The 21,382-nt window shown below is 42.1% G+C and overlaps 1 protein-coding gene across 2 annotated transcripts in view; it reads left to right on the top strand.

Moving 5' to 3' along the window:
- The window catches only part of prkcab (protein kinase C, alpha, b), a 117,498-nt gene that overhangs the window by 62,344 nt on the left and 33,772 nt on the right, over positions 1 to 21,382 (top strand). For both annotated transcript variants that reach the window (XM_005734651.1, XM_005734652.1), the window contains exons 4-5: positions 15,257 to 15,368; positions 17,165 to 17,293. In XM_005734651.1, the coding sequence (XP_005734708.1) occupies positions 15,257 to 15,368; positions 17,165 to 17,293 (241 nt within the window). The remainder of the gene's footprint in view (positions 1 to 15,256; positions 15,369 to 17,164; positions 17,294 to 21,382) is intronic.

Here is a 21,382-nt window from a genome sequence, read left to right on the forward strand (position 1 = left end):
TAGGCTGTCCCTGTCTCACACAGTAAACCAGATAGATCTTTATTCCCAATATACTGGATGTAGCGCCCCCAAATTTTCTGGAAAATTTCTTGTTTGTCTTTTAGAGTATATGTAATTTTCTCTAATGGTAAACATAAAGACAATTCTTTGAACCAATGTGAAATACTTGGTTTGCCAAGACTCCTCCACGTTAGAGCTATCACTCTCTTTGCTTGTAGTATTCCCATGTTTATGAAGATTTTTTCAAAATGATCTATGTTACACCCTACAGGATATAATCCCAGTAGGAAACGTTTGGGATCCATCACAAGTTTAATTGACAAAATCTCCTTTATGATTGCTCCAACCTCTTCCCAAAACTCCTTTATTTTTGAATTGTCTTCTTATTACTGGATTATTTTTAGCTCTACCTGCACTCTAAAGGTCTTTTCTTTTTTGTCCCAGCACAGCACTGTTGTGTTTACTGATTGGACATGGTACTATCTGTTTAAAGACAAAAGGCAGAGCGACTCTGATTCTTGGCATTGTTGCTGGTGCACCTTTTATTTAGAGACTCCTCTCTTATGTTATTTTAAATAACTGGAAGTGTTCACGAAAATTTCACAGAAAGAACCGTTTGCTTCTTTAGGTATGGGAGCAGTTTATTTCATGTGCTCAGCTTTTCTTTTTTTCTTTTTCTTTTTACAACTATACCCACTGCTTATGTGACTCCACATTCACTGATGGGAGCCACGCTTTGGTGGTGTTTCGGCTGGTCACACACTGGTCAATTTTTGTAACCTTGTGCAGGTGGTGCGACTGGTGACGTTCAGGTCGAAGACATGGGATTCCCAAATTATACAGAGGGAGATGCTGCAACAGCTATCGAGAAAAAAAAAGTGACGTTGGAGATAATGTGCCCTTCAGAGGGCTCATTCCAGGGATGGAATTGGTTCCCTAATGTTCAATAATAGAATAACAATGTGAACTCAGAAGATATTGGACACATCTCTGCCTTTGTTCTTCTTCTTTTAGCTGTTCCTATTAGGGGTCACCACAACAGATCATCTGCCTCCATGTCTTCCTGTATCTTCCATCCTCCTCTGTCACACCAATCCTGAATCTTCTCTGAGGTCTTCCTCTTTTCCTCCTGCCTGGCAGCTCCATCTTCAACGCCCTTTGTCTAATATATCCGCTATCCCTCTTCTGCACATGTCCGAATCATTTCAACCTTACATCTCTAAGTCTGTCTCCAGATTGACTCAACCTGAGCTGTCCCCCCGATGTACCTGATCACTCCCAATGAAAATCTTAAACTCTGCCAACTCCAGTTTGGCCTCCTGTCTTTTGGTTAATACTGTCTTCTCTAAAACCCACAACACAGCAATCTAACATATAGTCTGCAAACATCATCAGAGACTCCTACTGGACTGCATCAGTCAACCTGTCCTCACCACAGTCCTCGATGTGCTGAAGCAGTAGTTGTCTGTGTTTACATATTGCATGTAGGCATAAGTGCAGGCCAGATATAGGCACAGTGGATTTCTGTTACACTAAGTGGGATTCTCCACTACCTCTCGACAAAGTCAACTATCCTCTGAACAACTCATCCTCTCTCACAGCCATTTAGCTCAATTACCAATGAGCCGAGATGGAGCTATCGACACCAGTGTCTCCTAATGGAGCCTGATAACTGCTGCCGCAGAGACCCCTAGTCATATGGAGGCGCAAACAGGAAGTGATGATACTCTCACAGGTTAAAGACCCCACTTTGGCCTTTGTGCGAATTGAAGCAACAAAGGACTGTAGCTACAGTTCATGCCACAGAAAGGGCAACCCACGCGCATATAAAAGCAGGCCTCATATCCTAGTCAATCTAATTAAACGCTCTGTTTGATGATGAAAGTTGGGTTGTGATGAAAGCGTGTGCGCGGCTCAGAGGTGCAGTTTGAATGGATCTCAACACTAGATCTGCTAATTAGATAGCAACGGGAAAGGATTAAGGGCCGAACACCTGTGTCTGCTCGGTTTGATTTTACTCTGTACTCATTTTACTCTGTGTGTTTTATCTGTGTGTGTGTCTACACATTTAGTTCTTAAGTAAAATTTGGTCTTATATGTGTTTAAAAACAGAATGCTTTCATTTGCAATGAAGTTTTTATTTGAAACTGACAAACTTGAGCCGTGCTTTGTTGTCATTTTAAACTTGCTCATATTCATAAATATCATCAGTGCCCTGGCCTCACATACAGCCTTATACTATATACAACAGAGTCAATGAGGCAGTTTGTTCATCTCCAACCAGGCAGTAATGTGAAGCGTGGATTGAGGACACGATCAATAGTTCTACGATTATGAGTGTAACGAGCGTGTGATGGCTCTGTCGTTCGTGATAAATTTCCTGTGAATATTTCTGAGGCATCATCTGTGATGCATTATGCCTTGGTAAAACAAGTGAAGATATATAGGGAGCAGACATTTGCGAGGATCACTTGTGAACAGTGGCTGTATTTAGTTTCCAAGATGAGTGGCTGCCTTGTTCTACCAACTTGAGGTGGGACAGTCCAGCCTAAGCTGTTTTTGATCCTTTAATCCTCCTATTTACAGTACTATGCAAAGGTTTTGCAAAGGTCCTTTGTATCCAAGGAGCACTTTTTAAAAAAATGGTCTTGAGCAATAGTTCCCAAGGATTTCCGAACGTCTTTCAAAGTGTTTCTTTGGACATTGGCTGCATAAATGTGCAGATAATGACAAAGACAGCACAGGTATAAAGTATAATTTTCTTGGACCAACACGATAAAGAACTATTAGCAAAAACTTTTACATATCTCAGCATAGGGCTGTTCGATATAACGATATATATATCAGATGACGATATAAAAACGTCTATCGTTTCCTATTACGCTATTGTTTGTTTCGTAAAAGAAACTGTTTACAGCAATATATTTTCAGCTTTTGATGGTCACTGTAGTGGCTATATTAATTTCTTAAAGTTCTCTCTTTCTCTTATATTTAATATAACAACAGTACGGACAGACAAGCGCCTGTTTTTACGTGCTGTCGTTAGCAACAATGATGGTAAAACCATCGCGTGGCTCCGCCGTCCGCTTGTTTGTTTTTCACGTAACACTTTCACAATAAAGCTCAAGATCCTGTTGAGACTTTTCCAAATAATCTGAATCATGTGAAAGAGTATGCAGAGAGTTTACAGATAAGAAGCAAAATTAAGAGACATCAGGTGCTAAAAAATAAGCCTTAGACTCAAACTTCGAAAGAAAGTGGCGGCCGTTACAACTTATGTCTAAAAATGTACAGTTTCATGCATCGGTTAAAACACTGGACTCCAGGTAAAGGATGCCCAGCTGAAAACACTTCACGCAAGTCGAGTTGCCCAAGAGTCACAGAATTTACAGAAAATGTTACATTTTTGTGATTTATATCGTTGTCAGGACGATAAATGTCTTATATCGGGATATGAGATTTTGGTCATATTGCACAGCCCTGTCTCAGCATGGTGTGCAGTGCATCCTTAAGACAATTTGAGGAAACTGGACAAAACAGTGAAGAATATAAAATATAATAGAATAAAAGAATATAAAATGTAATGGCAGACCCAAAAGGTGATAGAGAGAAGTAAGACAAGAGGGACAAGATAGGAGAGAGCAGAGAGGAGAGCCGGAAAGGGGCGCCCGATCTGGCTTCCCACACCTCCCCGCTGGATCGGGCTGTACGCTCTACCTCCCCACTGCCTCCCAGAAAAGGGAAGAAGAGCAGAGGGGAAAAGAGCGGAATATTTCTTTTCTCTCGCGGTTAGCTGACTGCCTTAGCTGCCCAAGTGCTGTCAGCCCTTTTTAACCATAGCCAGTGACTGGTCCTCTCAGCAGTGTTAGCTAGTTCTCTTATAGCCTGCCGTTGCGCCTGTCCTCTGATCCCAATCTCTCTAAGCAGTTTTGCTGTTGTACTGGCAACAAAGCCCCTGCACCCCACTTCCACCTTGATCTTCCAGCCTCTGTCCTCTGCCTCAGCTGCCAAGTTGGCATACCGCAGCTTCTTACACTCAAACGCTTCCTCAATTGCTTCCTCCCATGGTACCGTCAGCTCAGCGATGTACGCAAGTTTTTGGGAGTTAGACCAAAGGACGAGGTCTGGTCGCAAAGTTGTTGTTACGATCTCTGTGGGGAAAAATTAGCCTCTGTTCCAAGTCTGTTTGCATCTGCCAATCCCTGGCAACCTTCAGTGGGCCCAGATCTGGGTTTGAGGGGCTTGTCCTCAGCTTGTCTCCTTCCCGGACAAATGTTGATGAAAACTGACGCTCCTCTTGGTTTATGAAAGGTTGAGCAATGATGGATTTTCTTTTGGGCTCAACTTTCTCGGCTAGACACCTGAGAACCTGGTTGTGTTTCCATATGTATCAGCCCTGAGTAAGGCTAGTCCTACAACCAACCAAGATGTGCTTGAGTGTTGTGTTTAGAGGTCAGACGAGAGGTACAACTGTAAAACACTGCAGAGGCTCTGTAATGGTTTAGGGCTCCAGTCAGTGGTGTTAAGGATCTTCTCAGAATTTATGGAATTATGAATATAGAAAATTATCATTAGCACTATGCAAAACTACCTGGAATGCATCTGATTGGCAACAGCTTCAATTCTCAGCATGTCAGTGATCTCAAACATGCTCCCAATGCAGTAAAGGCATACCTGGATAAAAAAAAGCACACTGCAACACTATCAGTCATGGATTGGCCTCCTCAGAGCCCAGACCTCAACATTACTGAAGCACTGTAGGATTGTAGTCATCAGGGTGTGGTTAACTATGTGATCACCGTGGATAACTACAGAAATGACGACACTTCCACACAATATAATCTCTGTAATCTGCTTTTTCTTCTCTTCTCCTTTTTATTTTGCTTTTTTGAAAACAGATTAAGAGTTCCTTAATCAGGAACAGCAACCTAAAGTTTAAATCTGTTTTAGAGGTGCTTAACTTCTACATTATAGCTTTTTATAAAGCTTTTTATAAAAGCATTTTATTGCAGCGCTGCTCTTTCAGATTATTACATGCACCTTGGATAGGTGCATGTAATTAACTGGAGGCTGGGTGTATAATAATGCTATAAAAGTAGACCCGGAAGTGTGGGGGAAGACTGGTAATTGCCAGGTTGATGGTCTGTTAATCAGGCTGTTATTTTAAACTCTTCTCACCACATCAATCATCTACAACAAGAAAATGATACCGAAATAGTAATAAAGAAGAAAACCTGATGTATAAATAACCTAATACAAACCAACAGTTTTCTTCAGAATTTGTAATTTCACTTTTGAAACATCTTTTTTTTTAACGGATTATGTTTCTATGACTGTTCTGGTAATTTCACTGGTGTGCACCATAAGCCATATGAGACGCTCAAGACTAATAAGTCTTCTCATGGCTTCAGCTAGATATCCAACTGCACAATTCATATTAAAGAATCACTGGAAAGTTGCTCTCATTGCTCTCTGTACCATTCCTCACTAATGAGCTTGTTCGCACACTCCCGGTGTGTGTCTGTGTGCCTGCGTGAACGCATGCAGCAGTGCATCCTTTCATGTATGCGAGAACCATGATATACTAATGCTTTTTGATGTTTGAATCTCTAAAAAGACCAGAAAGGCATGTAATCAGAGGAGGCACGCAACAAACGACGCATTGACGAGACATGTATTATGCTGCCGCTGGAACAGGCAGGCCATGGGGTGAAAACACCCTTACACTCCATCACTTCATATAACATCAGGGAGCTCGGAAATGGCAAAATACTGCAAAATAAAGTCTCCATGAAGCAACCTCGGGGCTAACATTTTTTAAATACAAATATCCTCCAGTATCTGTTTAAAAATTTCCACTTTGGATTGCCTGGCTGTAAATCGGTCTTTAACATAATGCGGCTTACAGAGGGATAGTCTGATAACAATGGTCCAGTAAACACTCAGGAGCTGCAGGTGGAGAGAGAGAGAGAGATGGGATAGCTCTAATTAAATCAGTGATGGATAGAGGTACCTTTACAAGCATGATTTGAAGACACAGATGAACCCGGAGACAGCAAATGCATGCACAGTTGTCACTGTGAGTCTTCTTTGATGGGTGAAACGTTAGCTGGGAGATAATAAAAGCGGCGACATGATAAAGAGCAACTCATTATGCTGTTTTTAAATCAGCAGCGCTTTCTAGTTTTCAATGACCTTTGACAAGTTTTGGTTTTTTTTCCCCCTTTTTATCGCCTGACCTCCTTCTCTCTAAGTCTTATTCTGCTCGTCTCAAGTAGTTTTTCTGCTGTTGATATAGCTCGTGTCAGCTCTGCCGCCCTCTGTCCTCTGTCTTCTTTTTCTTTCATACTGAGTCACGGCTTCATTATTGTTTTTATCAGTGATGACAGATTAGTCCCTGTGATACGATTGATTGCTTGAAGCAAAACCCCACCCAGGACTCGGGTGGCTGTCAGGGTTTGTATCTGTATAGCTAAGTGTGTGCGTGTTTTATGCATGGGTGAATGAGAAAGAGGGATAAAGTCAGTGTGAACTGGTAGACAAGTTACGGTTTGGTGATCGTATTTGACATGGCAGTACTAGAACTGTAATTTATTTTACTCACGATGACTAGAAATCCTAAAAGAACCCATGATGAAGCATATATTTCTCAGTCCAAATCTTTATTCCATTTGTTTTAATATGTGGTATGATTCTGGAGAGTTCTGATGACTCTAGAGTATGTGTAGGAGCACGGGGAACAGGAAGAGGGGAAACTCAACAATGATGCTCTGACAAAGACGAGAGGAAAGACAGGATTATAACCCTGGAGTGGGAACAAGAGACAGGTGAACGCAATTCAGTCACACAAGCCTAAAGACTGGTCTGCGACTCCATGGCAACCACTAAAGAGAAGGGTGTTTATCCCCACCGTTTGGCAAGTAGGGGTATACACGTTAAATGGTAACTTAGATTTCAAAAGGCTCAGCTTTTACTTTGAATGCGAATGGTGTCTGTTTACATTCACTCGTTGAGTAGTTGGCGAGTTTTCCCTGAGAAAGTTGCTAGCAACCTGCAAGCAACCAAAGGTACCAAGGGGGTTCTTGATGCAGCACCTTCTCTGCAGCTGAAACATGCTTTTTTTTCCCCCCTTCTAGCGACCAGTTGCCAGCTGTTTTCTTGATCTGTGGGACTGAGACCTCCAGTGAAACTCATGTTTGATTTAGACTTTTGCGATGAATCTTCCAGCGTGACGTCGGCCACATGAGCTATGCAAGCTTCCCACATCATTGTCATTACTATTCATCACATGAATGGCTGACGTTCATGCTTGTGCTGGTGCACTATGTGTTAATTACCTTGTGGTTGTGTCCTGGTGTTTGGTAAGTGGTGCCAGACGTGATAGAAACAAGTAAAATGTTGGGATTTATTTCTCCCCCCTTTTGGGTCCTCGCTTTTTGTCCTTATATTGACGCCATGTTTGCAATTCCTTGGAGGTCCAAGTCGGATTATGATGTGAGGTTTCAGAGGGGTTTACAATTACAACATACCTAGTGTGCAGATTTAACACAGAAAAGAAAAAAGTGGCAGGAAATGGACAAATTGACTGTCCTAAACAGGCCAGGCACAACGGTGGGCTGCACTGATGTGACGAGTGGTTACATTTCCAGGGAGGCGGCCGTGAGGTTACAGTGCAGGGTTTCAGAGGGGTTTGTGCATGTAGCTTTAACACAGAAGTATAAATCGCCTCTGGCAGACAATCACAGCAGAGGCAAAGGAACAAAAGCAGCAAGTGAAATCAAAACAAGACACAAGAGAAAACTAATCTTTAAAGTAACACTGAGACATGCAGTCAGAGACAGGGGAACCACAGGAAATACTAGAAACACAAACAAATAGTGAACACATATAACGGAGACAAAATAAATTACACCAAATACATTATAAAAGATAATTCCTGCAAAAGTTTTTCACCCCTTGCCTCTCTGGGCTTCCATACCTTTTAATCCCAGCTTAAAATGTTTTCTTGTGCCTTTGATTCACTTTGACTGTCACTGTGGATCGTCCCTCTGTGTAAATAGTTGTCTGGGCATTGTGTACGCCAGCCAGTTCACTAAAGCCCACAGTGGCTTGAATGTGGAAAGTCTCAACTCTTGGCCTGGAGATTTGGTATTACTTTGATGCAACAAACCCGCCCACCCACAAACACACTCGCACACAAACGCCGCTCAACTTTCTCTCTGCCATCGTTCTCCTTTTTTGTCCATGTGTCTCTCTTTGTCTCCACATCTATCTTTTTTTTCCTTCTATTATTTCTATTTCTATTCATTCTTCTTTTGCGCTGGTTTCTCTCCTTTTTGTTTTTCTGGTGCTCGTACCATCATACACACTCTAACAGACAGATGCGCACACAAACACTGAGGCACACTCATTTTAATGCAGTCACAGAGTGCAATAAGCAGTGTGTGCCCTTCACCATCGCGGGTCATACTAGCGCCTGTTCAGCCGAAGCTCTGGGCAGTGTTTGTTTGGGCGAGCCTGACAACACTGGTTGTTTTGGGTTCCACTCTACCGGCAGAGAATAACTGATGATTCTCTCAGCTAAAAACAACCCTGCGCAGTCCTTTCTTTCACCTGACCTTGAGCTTGGAAGAAAAGGGAGCATTTCATCACGTGTATCTGGCTATGAGATTGGCACTCTTTCTTTTCTTCTTCTTGTTCCTTTACTTCTAACCAGACTCTCTTCATAGTTGCACAGCACATGCTTAATTTTATTAAACCTCCTTCTCTCTTTCTCTTAGTTTTTTTTCCTGCCTGCTTTCAATCTATCACTGCATTTTCTCCAGCCCGTTATCACCATAGCAACTGTACAGTTGTTCACTTTGTTACCCCAGGTGCCTTTTTCCAACACGCACACAGGCACTCACACGAGCATGCACATTCTTGCATAAACACAGTATGATTCTGGTCTTTTAATTTAATTGTAGTTTCATTGTTTTTCTCTGTTGGTGTTTTTGAGGGATTTAATTCCCCCCAGTGATGTCTGGGGACCGTTTTGCTGTTATCTAGTGTGTGATTGTGGAGTGCATAAATACAAATAAAGAAAATAAATAAATAAAAAGTAAAACGATGAACAGAAAAACAATTCCTGATGGAGCTTTGCTGACTTAAATCATTAAACCATTTCAGTTCTCCAATCTGTTCGTGTTAAAGCGAAGATCTGACATTCAGTTCCGAAGTTTTGCTTCGAGGAGGTTCGTGCTACTTTTCCCAGTAAGAGACCTGCGACTGCAGCGGAGCGCTGAGATCAGACCTGACAGGATAATGGAGTAGGCTGAGGTCACACCTCCTGTCTGGTGAACTTCCTTAACCTCCACAAAGTGTCTCTCTGTTAACCTGGGCCAGGTGAACCTTAAAGAACCTTTTGCTGTTGGTCCCAATTCTCCTGACAAATTTCCCATGGAAGTACTTTTAACTTTAAATTATATAAACACTTAAAAAAAGGTTGCCTGTTGATATCACTGTGTCAGATTAGGCAACATGAAAGTCATACGATTCCTGGCAGAGATTCATGGCTGACTACACGCTGCAGCCATCTGGGACTGAGCTGCATCGGACTGACTTTCTTTTGTTCCATCTGGCAGCACCACCCTTTTTTAGCCTTGCCATGTTTTTTGACAGCTGAGGATTGGGCAGCACAGTGCTGTTGTGTTTAGCACTGTTGCTTTATAGTAAGAAGATCCTAGACTTGTCAGCTGCCTGGGGGCCTTCCTACTGTATGTGGAGTTTTGCGTGTTCTCCTTGGGTCTGCTTGGGTTCTCTCTGGGTGCTCTAGCTTCCTTCCACAGTTCAAACACAGACTTTGTTAGGCTGCATTCACTCTGAAGGAGAATTGAATTCTGCTGAGACCGCAGAAAGTGAGTGACCTGGCAACGTGGGTCAAGATGGGTGAGACTAACTTTTCTCAACTTCCAGGCAGAGCGCGGGATACTGTTGATTGACATGTTTAATGGCAGTAAATACATTAGAGGGTTACCCAGGCAACCGTAGTCTAGAATGTCTGCAAGCAAACAGCAGTCGGCTTCAAAGCCCCGAAAAGCGAGTTCCTTCCTCGCTTCCTACATTTGTCTGTATTAGCACTGCAACAGTCTGGCAACCAGCCTCTCACCCCGTGACCACTGGGGTGTGCTACAGCCCCTCAGTGACCCCCAAATTGCATAAAGAGAAGAAGATGGATGGATTGCTTTATGTTCCACAAAATTAGTTACAGTCACACATGTATGCATGTTTATACATACAACTAGAGTTATTTTGGACAGGGTAATTGATGAGGTCATTGTTTAATAACTTTCCAGCACTGTATTTCATAAATTGGTTAGCAGCTTGTACTGAAGAGACACTACTGTCATCCTCTGCTGCCACATGTGCTGCAGACAGTGCCGAGAGTGTTGTAAACAATCGAATCTGAGCAGTTCTGCAGAATAAAGTATAGGATATGATTACCCAAAACATCCCGAACTGGAAAAGTGTTTTTGCCATCCATCCATCCTCTTAACCACTTATCCAGTTCAAGGTCACGGGGTTGCGAGTCCAGATGTCCAAACGCAAGGGGTGGGGTACACCCTGGACAGGTTGCCAGTCTATCCCAAGGCAGTTTGAAATCACCAATCAGCCTAACATGCATTTGGACTGTGGGAGGAAGCTGGAGTACCCGGAGAGAACCCACACAAGCACAGGGAGAACGTGTAGACTTCACACAGAGAGGCCTCAGCCACCCGGTGGATTCTCAACCCAAATCCTCCTGCTGTGAGGCAACCACTGTTCCACCTTACGTGTGTGGATAGATAGATAGATAGATAGATAGATTATTGTTAGTTATTGTTACTGTTACCTGTTACGCTCTGAGAAACTCAGCAGCAGCAGAAGCATCTTGACTCACCACAGCCAAACCTCCCATTTTTAAGTCCACAGCTCTTTGTTAGTATTAATGCAGTTCATCTGATAACACCTTTCCTCAGCACAGTCCTGTATTCAAATAACTGAGAGGGTGTTTGAGGCTAAAAGGATGACCTGTCAAATAGGTTTGATACTTTCAGATGTTTTTATTTTGTGCATTATGCAAGCGTGGTTTTGTGAATTTTATTTTCCAGTGCCTGGGCTCTGTGACTAACCTCCTTACGTTTTTGACTGTCTCTTGATGAACTGTGAATCATGTTTTTCATAGCGGCTTCAACAACAATGAAAACTGAGTAGCAGACAAACAAGTCACCTGTAGAACGCCGCTATTGAAAGCTCCAGTCGATGTTGATGTGCATGTTTGCTTCTAAGCGAACAAAGCAAGTACGAATATCTTTCAGTGTTTCTCTCAGCACCCAGCGATGAATGACTTGACACTTTTAAAAGGCCCAGAGGGCCAAAAACCTCTGTGTAAAGAAACAGCTCAGGATTGTTTTAATTCATTATTTGCATCACCAGATGGAAAAGATTAGAACGCGCCGGTGTCATCAGGTAATATTTAGGCAATATTTAATTTTCAGAATTTATACTGGATATAAAATGACACTAATAGAGATTTTGGGAGAGCAAACAAAGAAAAACGGTCCGGTTGAAGCCAGAGAAACAGTTTAACTTTAAAAATAGTGTTATAGACTAACACAGATGAGATCAGAGCCACCACAGTGTGCTGCTGGTGACTTTTACCACTACATGTGATTTGTTTAGCAGCCTCTGAGTTGACAGACCATGAGAGACGGAAAAAAGCAGCTTGATTCAAAGGTGATGTGGAAACAATGGTCCAGCTGGTGAATAGGGATCCCAAGGCTGAACAGGCCAGTCGAAAAAGCCATGCAGTGCTAACGGCAAAGGTTTCCCTGGGATATTAAGGCTTTGTGCCTCATACTCACATCAAGCAACACGGGCCCTCTGACTCTGGTGGAAAAAATGAAAAACATCCATAACTGTGTGTTCACTCAACCAAACTGTGGATTTTTTTTATTTTTTAAATGTGGCAGCGTGGGCCACAATCAAAAGCTGCCAAGTGTGCTGCCTCTTCAAGTGTTTGTACATTTAAATATTATGCATATTAGTGTTTTTGAAACCTAATCACAACAAAGAAAGAAACAACTTGTTGTTCTTTTTCCTTCTTTTCGTAGATCTGAAACATCTGTACAAGAGAGATCCTGCTAATGGTGTTAGCCATGTTCTATGATTCATGATCGTCTCAAACAGTGTGTAATGTGCAATCGCCTGATTTGCATTGGTTTATACTAGTTGAAAAAAATAATACAAATTAGTCACTTTCGCCAAAAGAAGGTTTTATCTGCACTTCCATCTTCTGTAATGAACATTTGGTGGTGCTTCTTGATGCATGCTCAATCATCCAGGTAAGTAAATCCCCAAACGTTGATTCTGTTCACATGGACGTAGCGATGTAGCGACGTAGCGTTTTCAGCATTTTCCCCAATCTTATAAACAGATTGGGGAAACCTGCAGTCAGCTGAGACTGAAGAAGTCACTTGGATGAGTGATGCAACATTTTTCCTACTGAAAACACTACTTCCAGATGAACAGAATCAACATTTTGGGATCTGGTGGTGCTGTGGATACTGCTAATGTTGGTATTGGTATTGGTTTTGAGCAGGAAGTCCAGGTGGGTTATGCTACGTACGCTTAATTTATTCTATTCTAACTTCAAGAGAGGTTTTGGGGCAAGTATGTGGTGATTTTGAGATACTGATGGTGTTATGATGTCTTATATCATCATCTTGCTTATTAGAGATCACCAGGCAGTTCAAAAGAGAGGGAGAGAGAAATTAGTTTGAGCCTGTGCAAGTATTAGATTTTGGTTATGATGTGCATCTGCACTTATCTGTGCGCCTTCACCAGTACATTGTTCGGAATCCAAGGTTACTAAACACATTATGTTTTCACGCCCTGCCTCTTCCTGCAATCCTGAGTTAAAGACTCGGGCTGCAAGTACATGAGAAAAAAATAAAATTTTATTACAGCCTTAGCTCCTGAGAAGAGTGGGAGCAAAAGCAAAGAGACAGTGACATAGCGTTAAAGAGAGAAAACCTATAAAAGCTTCAGAAAAAGCAAGAAACTTCCTGGGCTCCCTGTCCACAGATTGCTGGGGAAAGGAGTGAGGAAAAAGCTGGATAAAGACAAAGAAAGGCACAGGAACAGAGAGCAGAGAGATGTGAGCTCTCTTCAGTTGCTGTTTGGGTCCCTGGTGTCTGCAGTTCTCTCAGCAAGTCTCTTTTAGGATAAATTCACTGTTCCAACAATTGAATAATGGAGAGGAAGAAGTGTTCATGCAACAATAAGTAGGTAAAAATGGTCTGCAGAATACCCGAGAGAAAAGACAGTCGGGACACAAGGGGCCTGACCAAAACGCCATCTTTTTTTACGTCTTTTTTTTTCCTCACAAGAAAAGCCTCGAAGAAAGGCTGGAGGAAAGGGGTAAAAATAGGCATGCTTACTAAAAGAAGAACATGTTAATTAGACTTTTCTGGAACCCTCACGCCACTGAGTCATTCCCCTGCCAATCACACCCTAACGGCTCCCTCCTCTTTCACACACAGGCTTTCCTCCGCCCCCCCTCTGCTGTCATCTCTCTCACGCTCTTCTTCTGTCATTTTCTTGTTTATCTGATTTAGCGTGTTTGTGGAGAAAAGGGCATTTTTCAATGATGCGGGCCCACTTACTCAGTCAGTGGCCTGGATAATTACACATCCAGCCACTCTGACACATTTCAGAATGATGGAGGCAATGCTGGTGGGGGTTTATCCAACCTCATTTGCAGGCCTTTAATTATAGCTATGTTTATTTTGTGGTGACTGTGGAAATTAGCTAACCTGGTGAACACATTGGAAGAAATGTTGATTTAACATGTTGCAAAGAAATTCTTAAGCTGCAATCCATATTTTTCTAAGATTCTTGTGTCATAGTTCAGTGGTCCCAACTTTTTTTTGTGTTTAATGTCTGACAATATTTTCACAGACCGGCCTTTAAGGTGTCGCAGACAAATACAACAAAATAAAATGATACAACCAAGTCAAAATCTGTGGTATTTTGTAAATATAATAATAAATGCGAATTCACTGTGTAATTGTGTAACTTTATTAGCAGCGTCCTCCTGAAATGCGCTAACAACATTGAGAGTAACATCCTCCTTTCTGCCCCTTAATGCTCTCTGGTCGCTATGGTAACGTGTAAATATTTCTTTCAAAATAAGACACACAACTACAACACAGGAAAAGACCCCGGGAAACAGAGTTAGCGATAAAAACCCTGAAAACCGTACATTTCACACCCAAGCCTCAACTTTCGCGGCCCGGTACCAAACGACTCACGGACCGGTACGTGGCCTGGAGGCTGAGCGCCGCTGTCATAGTTGATCAGAAACTCCAAGCTTAAAAATTGGCATGTACAATGTATTCAATACTGTTGAGGAAGCTGGTTAACATTGTATCTATCCTAGCATCAGTTACATACAGTACTGTGGCAAAGTCTTGAGCTACCACTGATTTCTTTTTAATTGGGTAGGAAAATGGGGAACTATGTGCAGAGATTTATTGAAACAAGCATACAGTGAAACGCATAAAAGCAAAAGAAGATTTTATACAATTCTAACAAGCTTGAAAGTCGATATTTGATACGACCACCTTTATTCTTTAACACAGCCTGACTTTCTAGTTAGCGTTCTTGTCATTTCCTTAAGTTGTCTTCAGGAATAGTTTTCCAGGCTTCCTTAAGGCCATTCAAAGCTCTTCTTGGGGGTCGGCTGCCTTTTGTTCTTTTCTCTGTTAAGATGATCCCACAGTGCATCAGTAATGTTGAGATCCAGCATCTGGAGAGACCAATCCACGACTGATATGACTGATGTGTTTTTCTATCCATGTATGCTTTTTACTGCATTGGCAGTGTGTTTGGGATCAAACCATTACAAAGCCTACACTGTGTTTTACAGATGGCTGTGGACTCACCCCTCAGGTCCTGTGGCAGCTCGTTGCTGGATTTGTTCTTGTTTCTTTTTTATGTTTGAATGATTCATGGGTCAGTGTTAAATGGATTAACAAATACAAAAATACTCTGAAAATGGTCGTGGTCAAGGACTGAAATGAAAATAAGTGAAAAAGCAGCCAATGTCCAAAGTAAAACTTTAAACTTTCAAAAACTATTGCTCAAGACCGCTTTGAAAAAGAAAGTCAAAATAAAAAGAAATGAGGTGTGACTCGCTGTAATCATCTTACTGTTTTCTGTCTTTGTTGCCCAGGACCCCAGAAGCAAGCACAAGTTCAAGATTCACACATACGGCAGTCCAACCTTCTGTGACCACTGTGGCTCGCTGCTGTATGGGCTCATCCACCAAGGGATGAAATGTGACAGTGAGTATCACCTTGTTCACATGTGTGCATGTGAGCGTGCAGAGCGCGGCCGTGTCAAACACGCTGTGCCGGTTTACGTCCTAGAGCCGCACCTAATGAGAACAGATGGGAATAGGCTGGTACTGTACTACACTCAGACACATCTGCAGCCCAGGCACAATTCACTATCCTGCCCTGCTGAGTCTTCTGTGTGCTCCCATTCTTTCCACCCACGCTCCTCCTTCAAGTCTTCTTCCTTTTCTTTGCATGTATGACCCCGATCCAGCACCATATTTCCCTCATTTAAAGTCTCCTTTCCCTTCCACTTCTTTCCTTCCTTTCCCCTCCACTGTCCCTGGTATTTTCCCCTGATCACTTACTTCCACACCTCTTTTCCCTTCTCCAACAACAAATTTCTCTTTAGATTCTCCCACTTTTATATCCTTCACTGTACATTTCCTGTTCCCTCCTCCCCCCAAAGCCTCTTCATCCATCACCGTGCCTCATTCTCCCTTCCTCTTGTTCTGTCCATCCATCTGTAGGTCTCTGGTGGTGGCCTCATCACAGATGGTAATGGGAGCACACCAGAACAAATTGATGTGGGGAGGCCATCGCTATTACGAGCTGCTTCCCCATCTCTCGTCTCTCCTTGTCTCCTCTCGGCATGTCAGCCTGACAAGCCTGCCAAGAAGAGGAAGGAAGGGAAGAGAGCAGGAGAGACGGATGGAGGGTTAGAGAGGAGAGGACAAAGTGCAGGATATAGAGGGGAAGAAAGGCTGTAAGAAAGTCAGGTGGCACTCTAGCTCATCCCAGGGCGATAATTTAATAATTAAAAACACATTTCTCGTCTGCCTTTTTGATTCGTGACAAAGAGCATCTTTAATTATTAGAATCCAGCAGCCTTTGCTCATGTTGTAACATGATTCAGCACATTTCCTACAACATCCAACCCACTGCTAGTCCGCTGAATGGTGATCTCATCCGCTCACAGGGATTATAGCACATCCATGTGGTGATTACTTATTGATGTTAAAGTACTAGACAGCACATTTGAGAAAGCAAGCGGTGCTTTTAATTACTGCTTTTAACCACTTGAAACAGACATTTCTGATTACTCTCTGCAATAAATGTTTTGTCATGTTAGCACAGCATACAGCTCTTTGAGGGGCTCTGTCACTGTGATGCCTAAACACAACATGCTTCAATACTCATAGAGAAACTAATTAATATTTCAGTGGAAATATTCTGACTTACAGAGCTTACAAAAGGTGTCCAAACTTGAGCCTTGTATAACTGTTTTATCTGAAAGAGCTGCACTGCTTCACAGGCATCCCCTTTGCACTACTAGAGTAGCTAAGGGCTTTATCTTTGTCAGTATGTGTCTGAAAGTGACACAACTTACTTTCTTGCCAGCATCTATGTAAGCACAGCAAAGCTTAGGATAAAGTTTAACTTACAATTATTAAATAATCTTGATCTTTTGCTAACTGGAGTAATTCTGTATATCTTCCTGCGTTGTGGTTCTCCTTCTCGAAAATGTATTATTTTTGTATATTTTCTTCAGGGGCAGAATATGTTCTTTACATCAGCATCTTCTTTAGTATATGCAAATACAGTAACTCCTCTTACCCTAAACATTTCTGTTATATAAGTATTCAACCTCAAATTCAGCAAGTGTTAAATTAGCATTTAGCAATAGCATGAATTGTTGCATGACTGCACGCATAAGTCAAAAAAAAAAAAAAGTCAAACACAAAGTCCTTTCCAGATGAAGTCAACCCTCTGTATGTTTGTCTCTGTTTCCTGTCTCTTTCAAGCCTGCGACATGAACGTGCACAAACAGTGTGTGGTCAATGTGCCGAGCCTGTGTGGGACGGACCACACTGAGCGCCGGGGTCGCCTGTTCCTCAAGATAGAGGTCAGCGTAGACAGGCTACACGTCACAGGTTGGTTTAAATTATTGTCTGTAAATCACTTGATTGCACAAAAGTACTCAGTCTCAGAGTTATGTTGGATGTATTCATATTCAGTTTTTAACTTTAATCTACCACATGAAAATGTTACAGCATTTTTCTAGATGTAGGGGAAGTTCAATTAGATATACACCATTGCTGTAGGGTTGGGAAGTTTAGTTGGAGCACCTCATGCTTAATTTATGCTACCACGGTTATGTCTGTTTACAGAGGTATTTGCCCACACGGAGCCTATGGAGAGGTGCTTGACATAAATGATGCTCTGTGTGTTGGTCAAATGCTAATTAGTGGACACGTTGGTCGGAACAGGAATGGAAGCAGTAACAGAGCTCACTGGGAATGGGAAAAGCAAGAAAAACAAGACATCAAAGATAAAAAAAAAATACAGCATGAAAAATACAGACAGTGGCTGCAGTGACTGCTTTTCATTGCTCGTTTTCACTTCAGGTCTTTGTGGCTAGCTGATGGATCAACAATAGCACAAGCAACAGTTACCTAGTGACGCTTTGTACCATTTTTTTTGACACTACCCCCATTTGACAACACTGGGCAGTCCGAAGCTGCTCATGACTCCCTGCGCACTTCCACTGTTGAACCATAATTTTCCCATTAGACCTCAGTCACACAGGCCTAAACCGGTTATCAAGTTTGGCAAGGTCACCGGCAGTTTCTAGAGGTTGTGGAAGATCAAACTCTTCAAGACGTATCCTCAGCAGATAGATGATGTATATGAGTGAAGCATAACCAAGAGGTTAGGACAGTGTACAAGAACATCTGTGTGGAATTTGGGTTGGAAGTCTCCATGTCCCAATGGGACACGCCAAACTATTTAAGGACAGCAAAGCGAACATCCTGTGGGACTTAAAAGTTCCAGACGTAAAAAACAAAAGCAAAGCTGCTGGCTAACCAACCCGATACAGTGAGAAACATCAGAAGCTGAATAAATGTGGCAAACCCAAGCTGACAGCAACATCAGCAGTTGAAGGAACAAGTAGGCTTGGGTAATGCTCTAGCATGTTTCTGGAGCATTACATGTTTCACTCTTAAGAAGCCAGGATGGATAACTCGCAGACCAAGGCCTTTACCAGAAAAAAAATTGGAAATCCTCCTTGAAGGTTTTCTATTTTGGGGGAGAAAATGGGGGAAACAAATTTAAAAAATCCCAATAAATCTAAACTACAATGTGGTAAAATCGTAATGTTACAAACGGCTTGTCCTGGTAAAAGTGAAAGCTGCATATTAGGATATGTTATTGGTACTCAGTATTGGTAAATTGGTAATGCAGAATGTTTTATATTTGATAAATGGGTTTCTGTAAGTTTCTACATCATCAGTGTGACTCTCCAGCCCCTGAAACACCTTTAAAAGCCAGACATAGCAAAAACATATTAAAAATCAAATTTAAACAATTAAAAATTTAGTTTCAAAAAATTTGATGATTCATGCTCCACAAGTTTCCTCATCATTTTGTTATTTGTACTGTTAGATAACTGAGTCGTATGAAACCCATTACTTACTTTTAAAAGTTTATTTCTCAGCTGCTTTCTTTGGGCTGTTTCCCATCTTTTTTTTTTTCTTTTTTAATAAATTTTGAAAAGTTTTGAAAAAGAAAATGATCCACTGCCACTGGGGCGCAATGAATCTTGCCTTCTACGCCACGCTTTGATGTAATCCGCCTTTGAAGGATGCAATCCTTGAACTGGGACACAAATCTTGTCTGCTATTTCCATCGAGAAAAAGTTATTTTGCGATTATTATCTTTATTGTTTTATTACCCAGCCCCAGCTGTAATATAAAGTCTTACCTGATTCCAAATCACACTAGTTGACAGAAGGATTTACTTAAAATCAGAATCGTGTTTATTGGCCAAGTATATGTGCAGACACATACAGGGAATTTGGTTCCGGTGGATGGTGGCTCTCAAGCACAGCAATGTAAATCACACACACACACACACAGGTGTCTATATACACACATTACACATACATACACATACATACACAAAGCTGTGTAAACCAACTATAAATAACTAATCTAAACTTATATACATAAAATACAGAAATGAATAAAAACAAGAGGAACTAAATCCTCTTCAATTTTCAAGCCTGTAACTTAATAAAAACTGTGACTTATGTCCAAAAATAATGTAGCGTGCTACTTTGCCAGCATAAAAATCAACTCTTTGCTGCTTTTATAGCCTGCGTGCATGCGTGTGTGTGTGTGTGCGTGTGTTTTCAACACCTCCAAATTATCCTGTCAGTCATAAGCAGCACCTGGAGTGGAGATCTCTCTGGTGTTAAAAACCCTTTGGCAGTGAGAGAAATGACTGCTGGGTCACTTCCACAACCTCTCTCACTGTCACACTCAAGCACACACACAGACACACACACACACACACATACATGCGCACGCACACACATGCAATAGCCGGGCGAGACAGGGGTGGTCAGGGAATATGATTGCTGAGGCCAATAAATAGTTTCTAACTCAGTGCGGCTCAGACAGGAATAACCTGCAGCCACAGCGGGAGCAGAGTGGCAGATGTGATTGACGTGGAAATATATTGCTTTCATAAAAAAGTGTGTGTTCGTTTATAGTGTTCAAAATGGGGGGGAAATGAGGAATATTCAGCATCAGTCTGACATTGATTGTTCGGTCTGCTTGCAGTGCTTTTCAGTTGTTGTTGTTTTACTTTGCAGTTTATTATTTGGTGTGCTGCACACAACATCCAGCTCTTTTGTGTGTATTACTGCTTTGATCTGGTGCACCGCGCTGACAGCTACATGTCCTCTTTTATGTTCTTGTTTTTCGTCTGTCTGTGAATTTGACTTGTGGGATGGTGACGATGGGCAAACGAGGCAGGCTATTAGCCGTGATGATGACAACAGGGATCTCGTTGACATGGTTACCTCAGTCTTTTTGGCTAGACGGACACTGCTGAAAGTGAACGCGTTTGCAGAGACTGCGGCATAGGTGGCTGCTACCGTGCTGAATTGATAAGCCTTCTTTTTCTTCTGCCTTGCTGTCCTTGATTTTATGCTTACACACGCCACAACACCCACCAGCCTTCCAGTGTTTTTTAAATGTGTTTGTGCTACTTCTCACTGAATGTACCACAGTATGCTCTGCAGCACCTGCTACTGGCATTTGTGGCATTTGATATTTTGATAAAATATAAACTCTGGACTTCTGTGTTTGTTTTCATCATACAGCTGCTCTGCCTGTATTTGTCAGAGCTGCAACATGTGATTATTTCATTAGTCAGTCAGTTAGGTTTGTGCTCAAATCAATCAGACAGAAAAGTCAAGCAGAAAAAGTTGGGACCTGCTATACCTTCTGCAGCTCACATGCTTTAGTTTTTTATTGTTTTTTTTAAAGGTTTTATTTTTGGGAAAGTGCATTTAATCTCATTGGCATTGGTGTTACTGTACAGTAGATTAAAGCTATGGATTATTTTCCAGCAATACAATGCATCTGAGGATGGTGGGATTGCACAGCAATACGATGCGGTCTGTCGTGGTGAAGATAGAGCTGAGTGTAAAAGCGAAGGTCTCAATTTACCGGTTGATCTACGTCCCTACCCTCAGCTATGCTCACGAGCTGTGGGTAGGTGGCTTTATCCAAAGGATGGCTGGACTCTCCCTTAGGGTGAGGAGTACAGCCATCCGGGAGGGGCTCAGAGCAGAGCTGCTGCTCCTCCACATCGAAAGGAGCCAGTAGAGGTGGTCCGGGCATCTGATAAGGATGACTCCTGGGCGAGGTGTTCCACCGGGAGGAGTCCCCAGGGAAGACCTAGGACACTATGTCTCTCGGCTGGCCTGGGAACGCCTTGGTGTTCCCCTGGACAAGCTGGAAGAGGTGGCCGGGAAGAGGGAGGTCTGAGCTTCTCTGCTTTGAAACCGCTCTGACCAAAGTGTTTAATGACATATGTCTGAATACAGACAGTGGAAAAATGTCAGTCCTAGTTTTACTGGATCTCAGTGCAGCATTTGATACAGTTGACCACAACATATTACTCAAACGACTGGAGAACTGGACAGGTCTTTCAGGAACTGTACTAAA

This window comes from Pundamilia nyererei, unplaced genomic scaffold (genome assembly GCF_000239375.1).
Source record: "Pundamilia nyererei isolate P.nyererei 1_Seehausen unplaced genomic scaffold, PunNye1.0 scaffold00059, whole genome shotgun sequence".
Taxonomy (NCBI): domain Eukaryota; kingdom Metazoa; phylum Chordata; class Actinopteri; order Cichliformes; family Cichlidae; genus Pundamilia; species Pundamilia nyererei.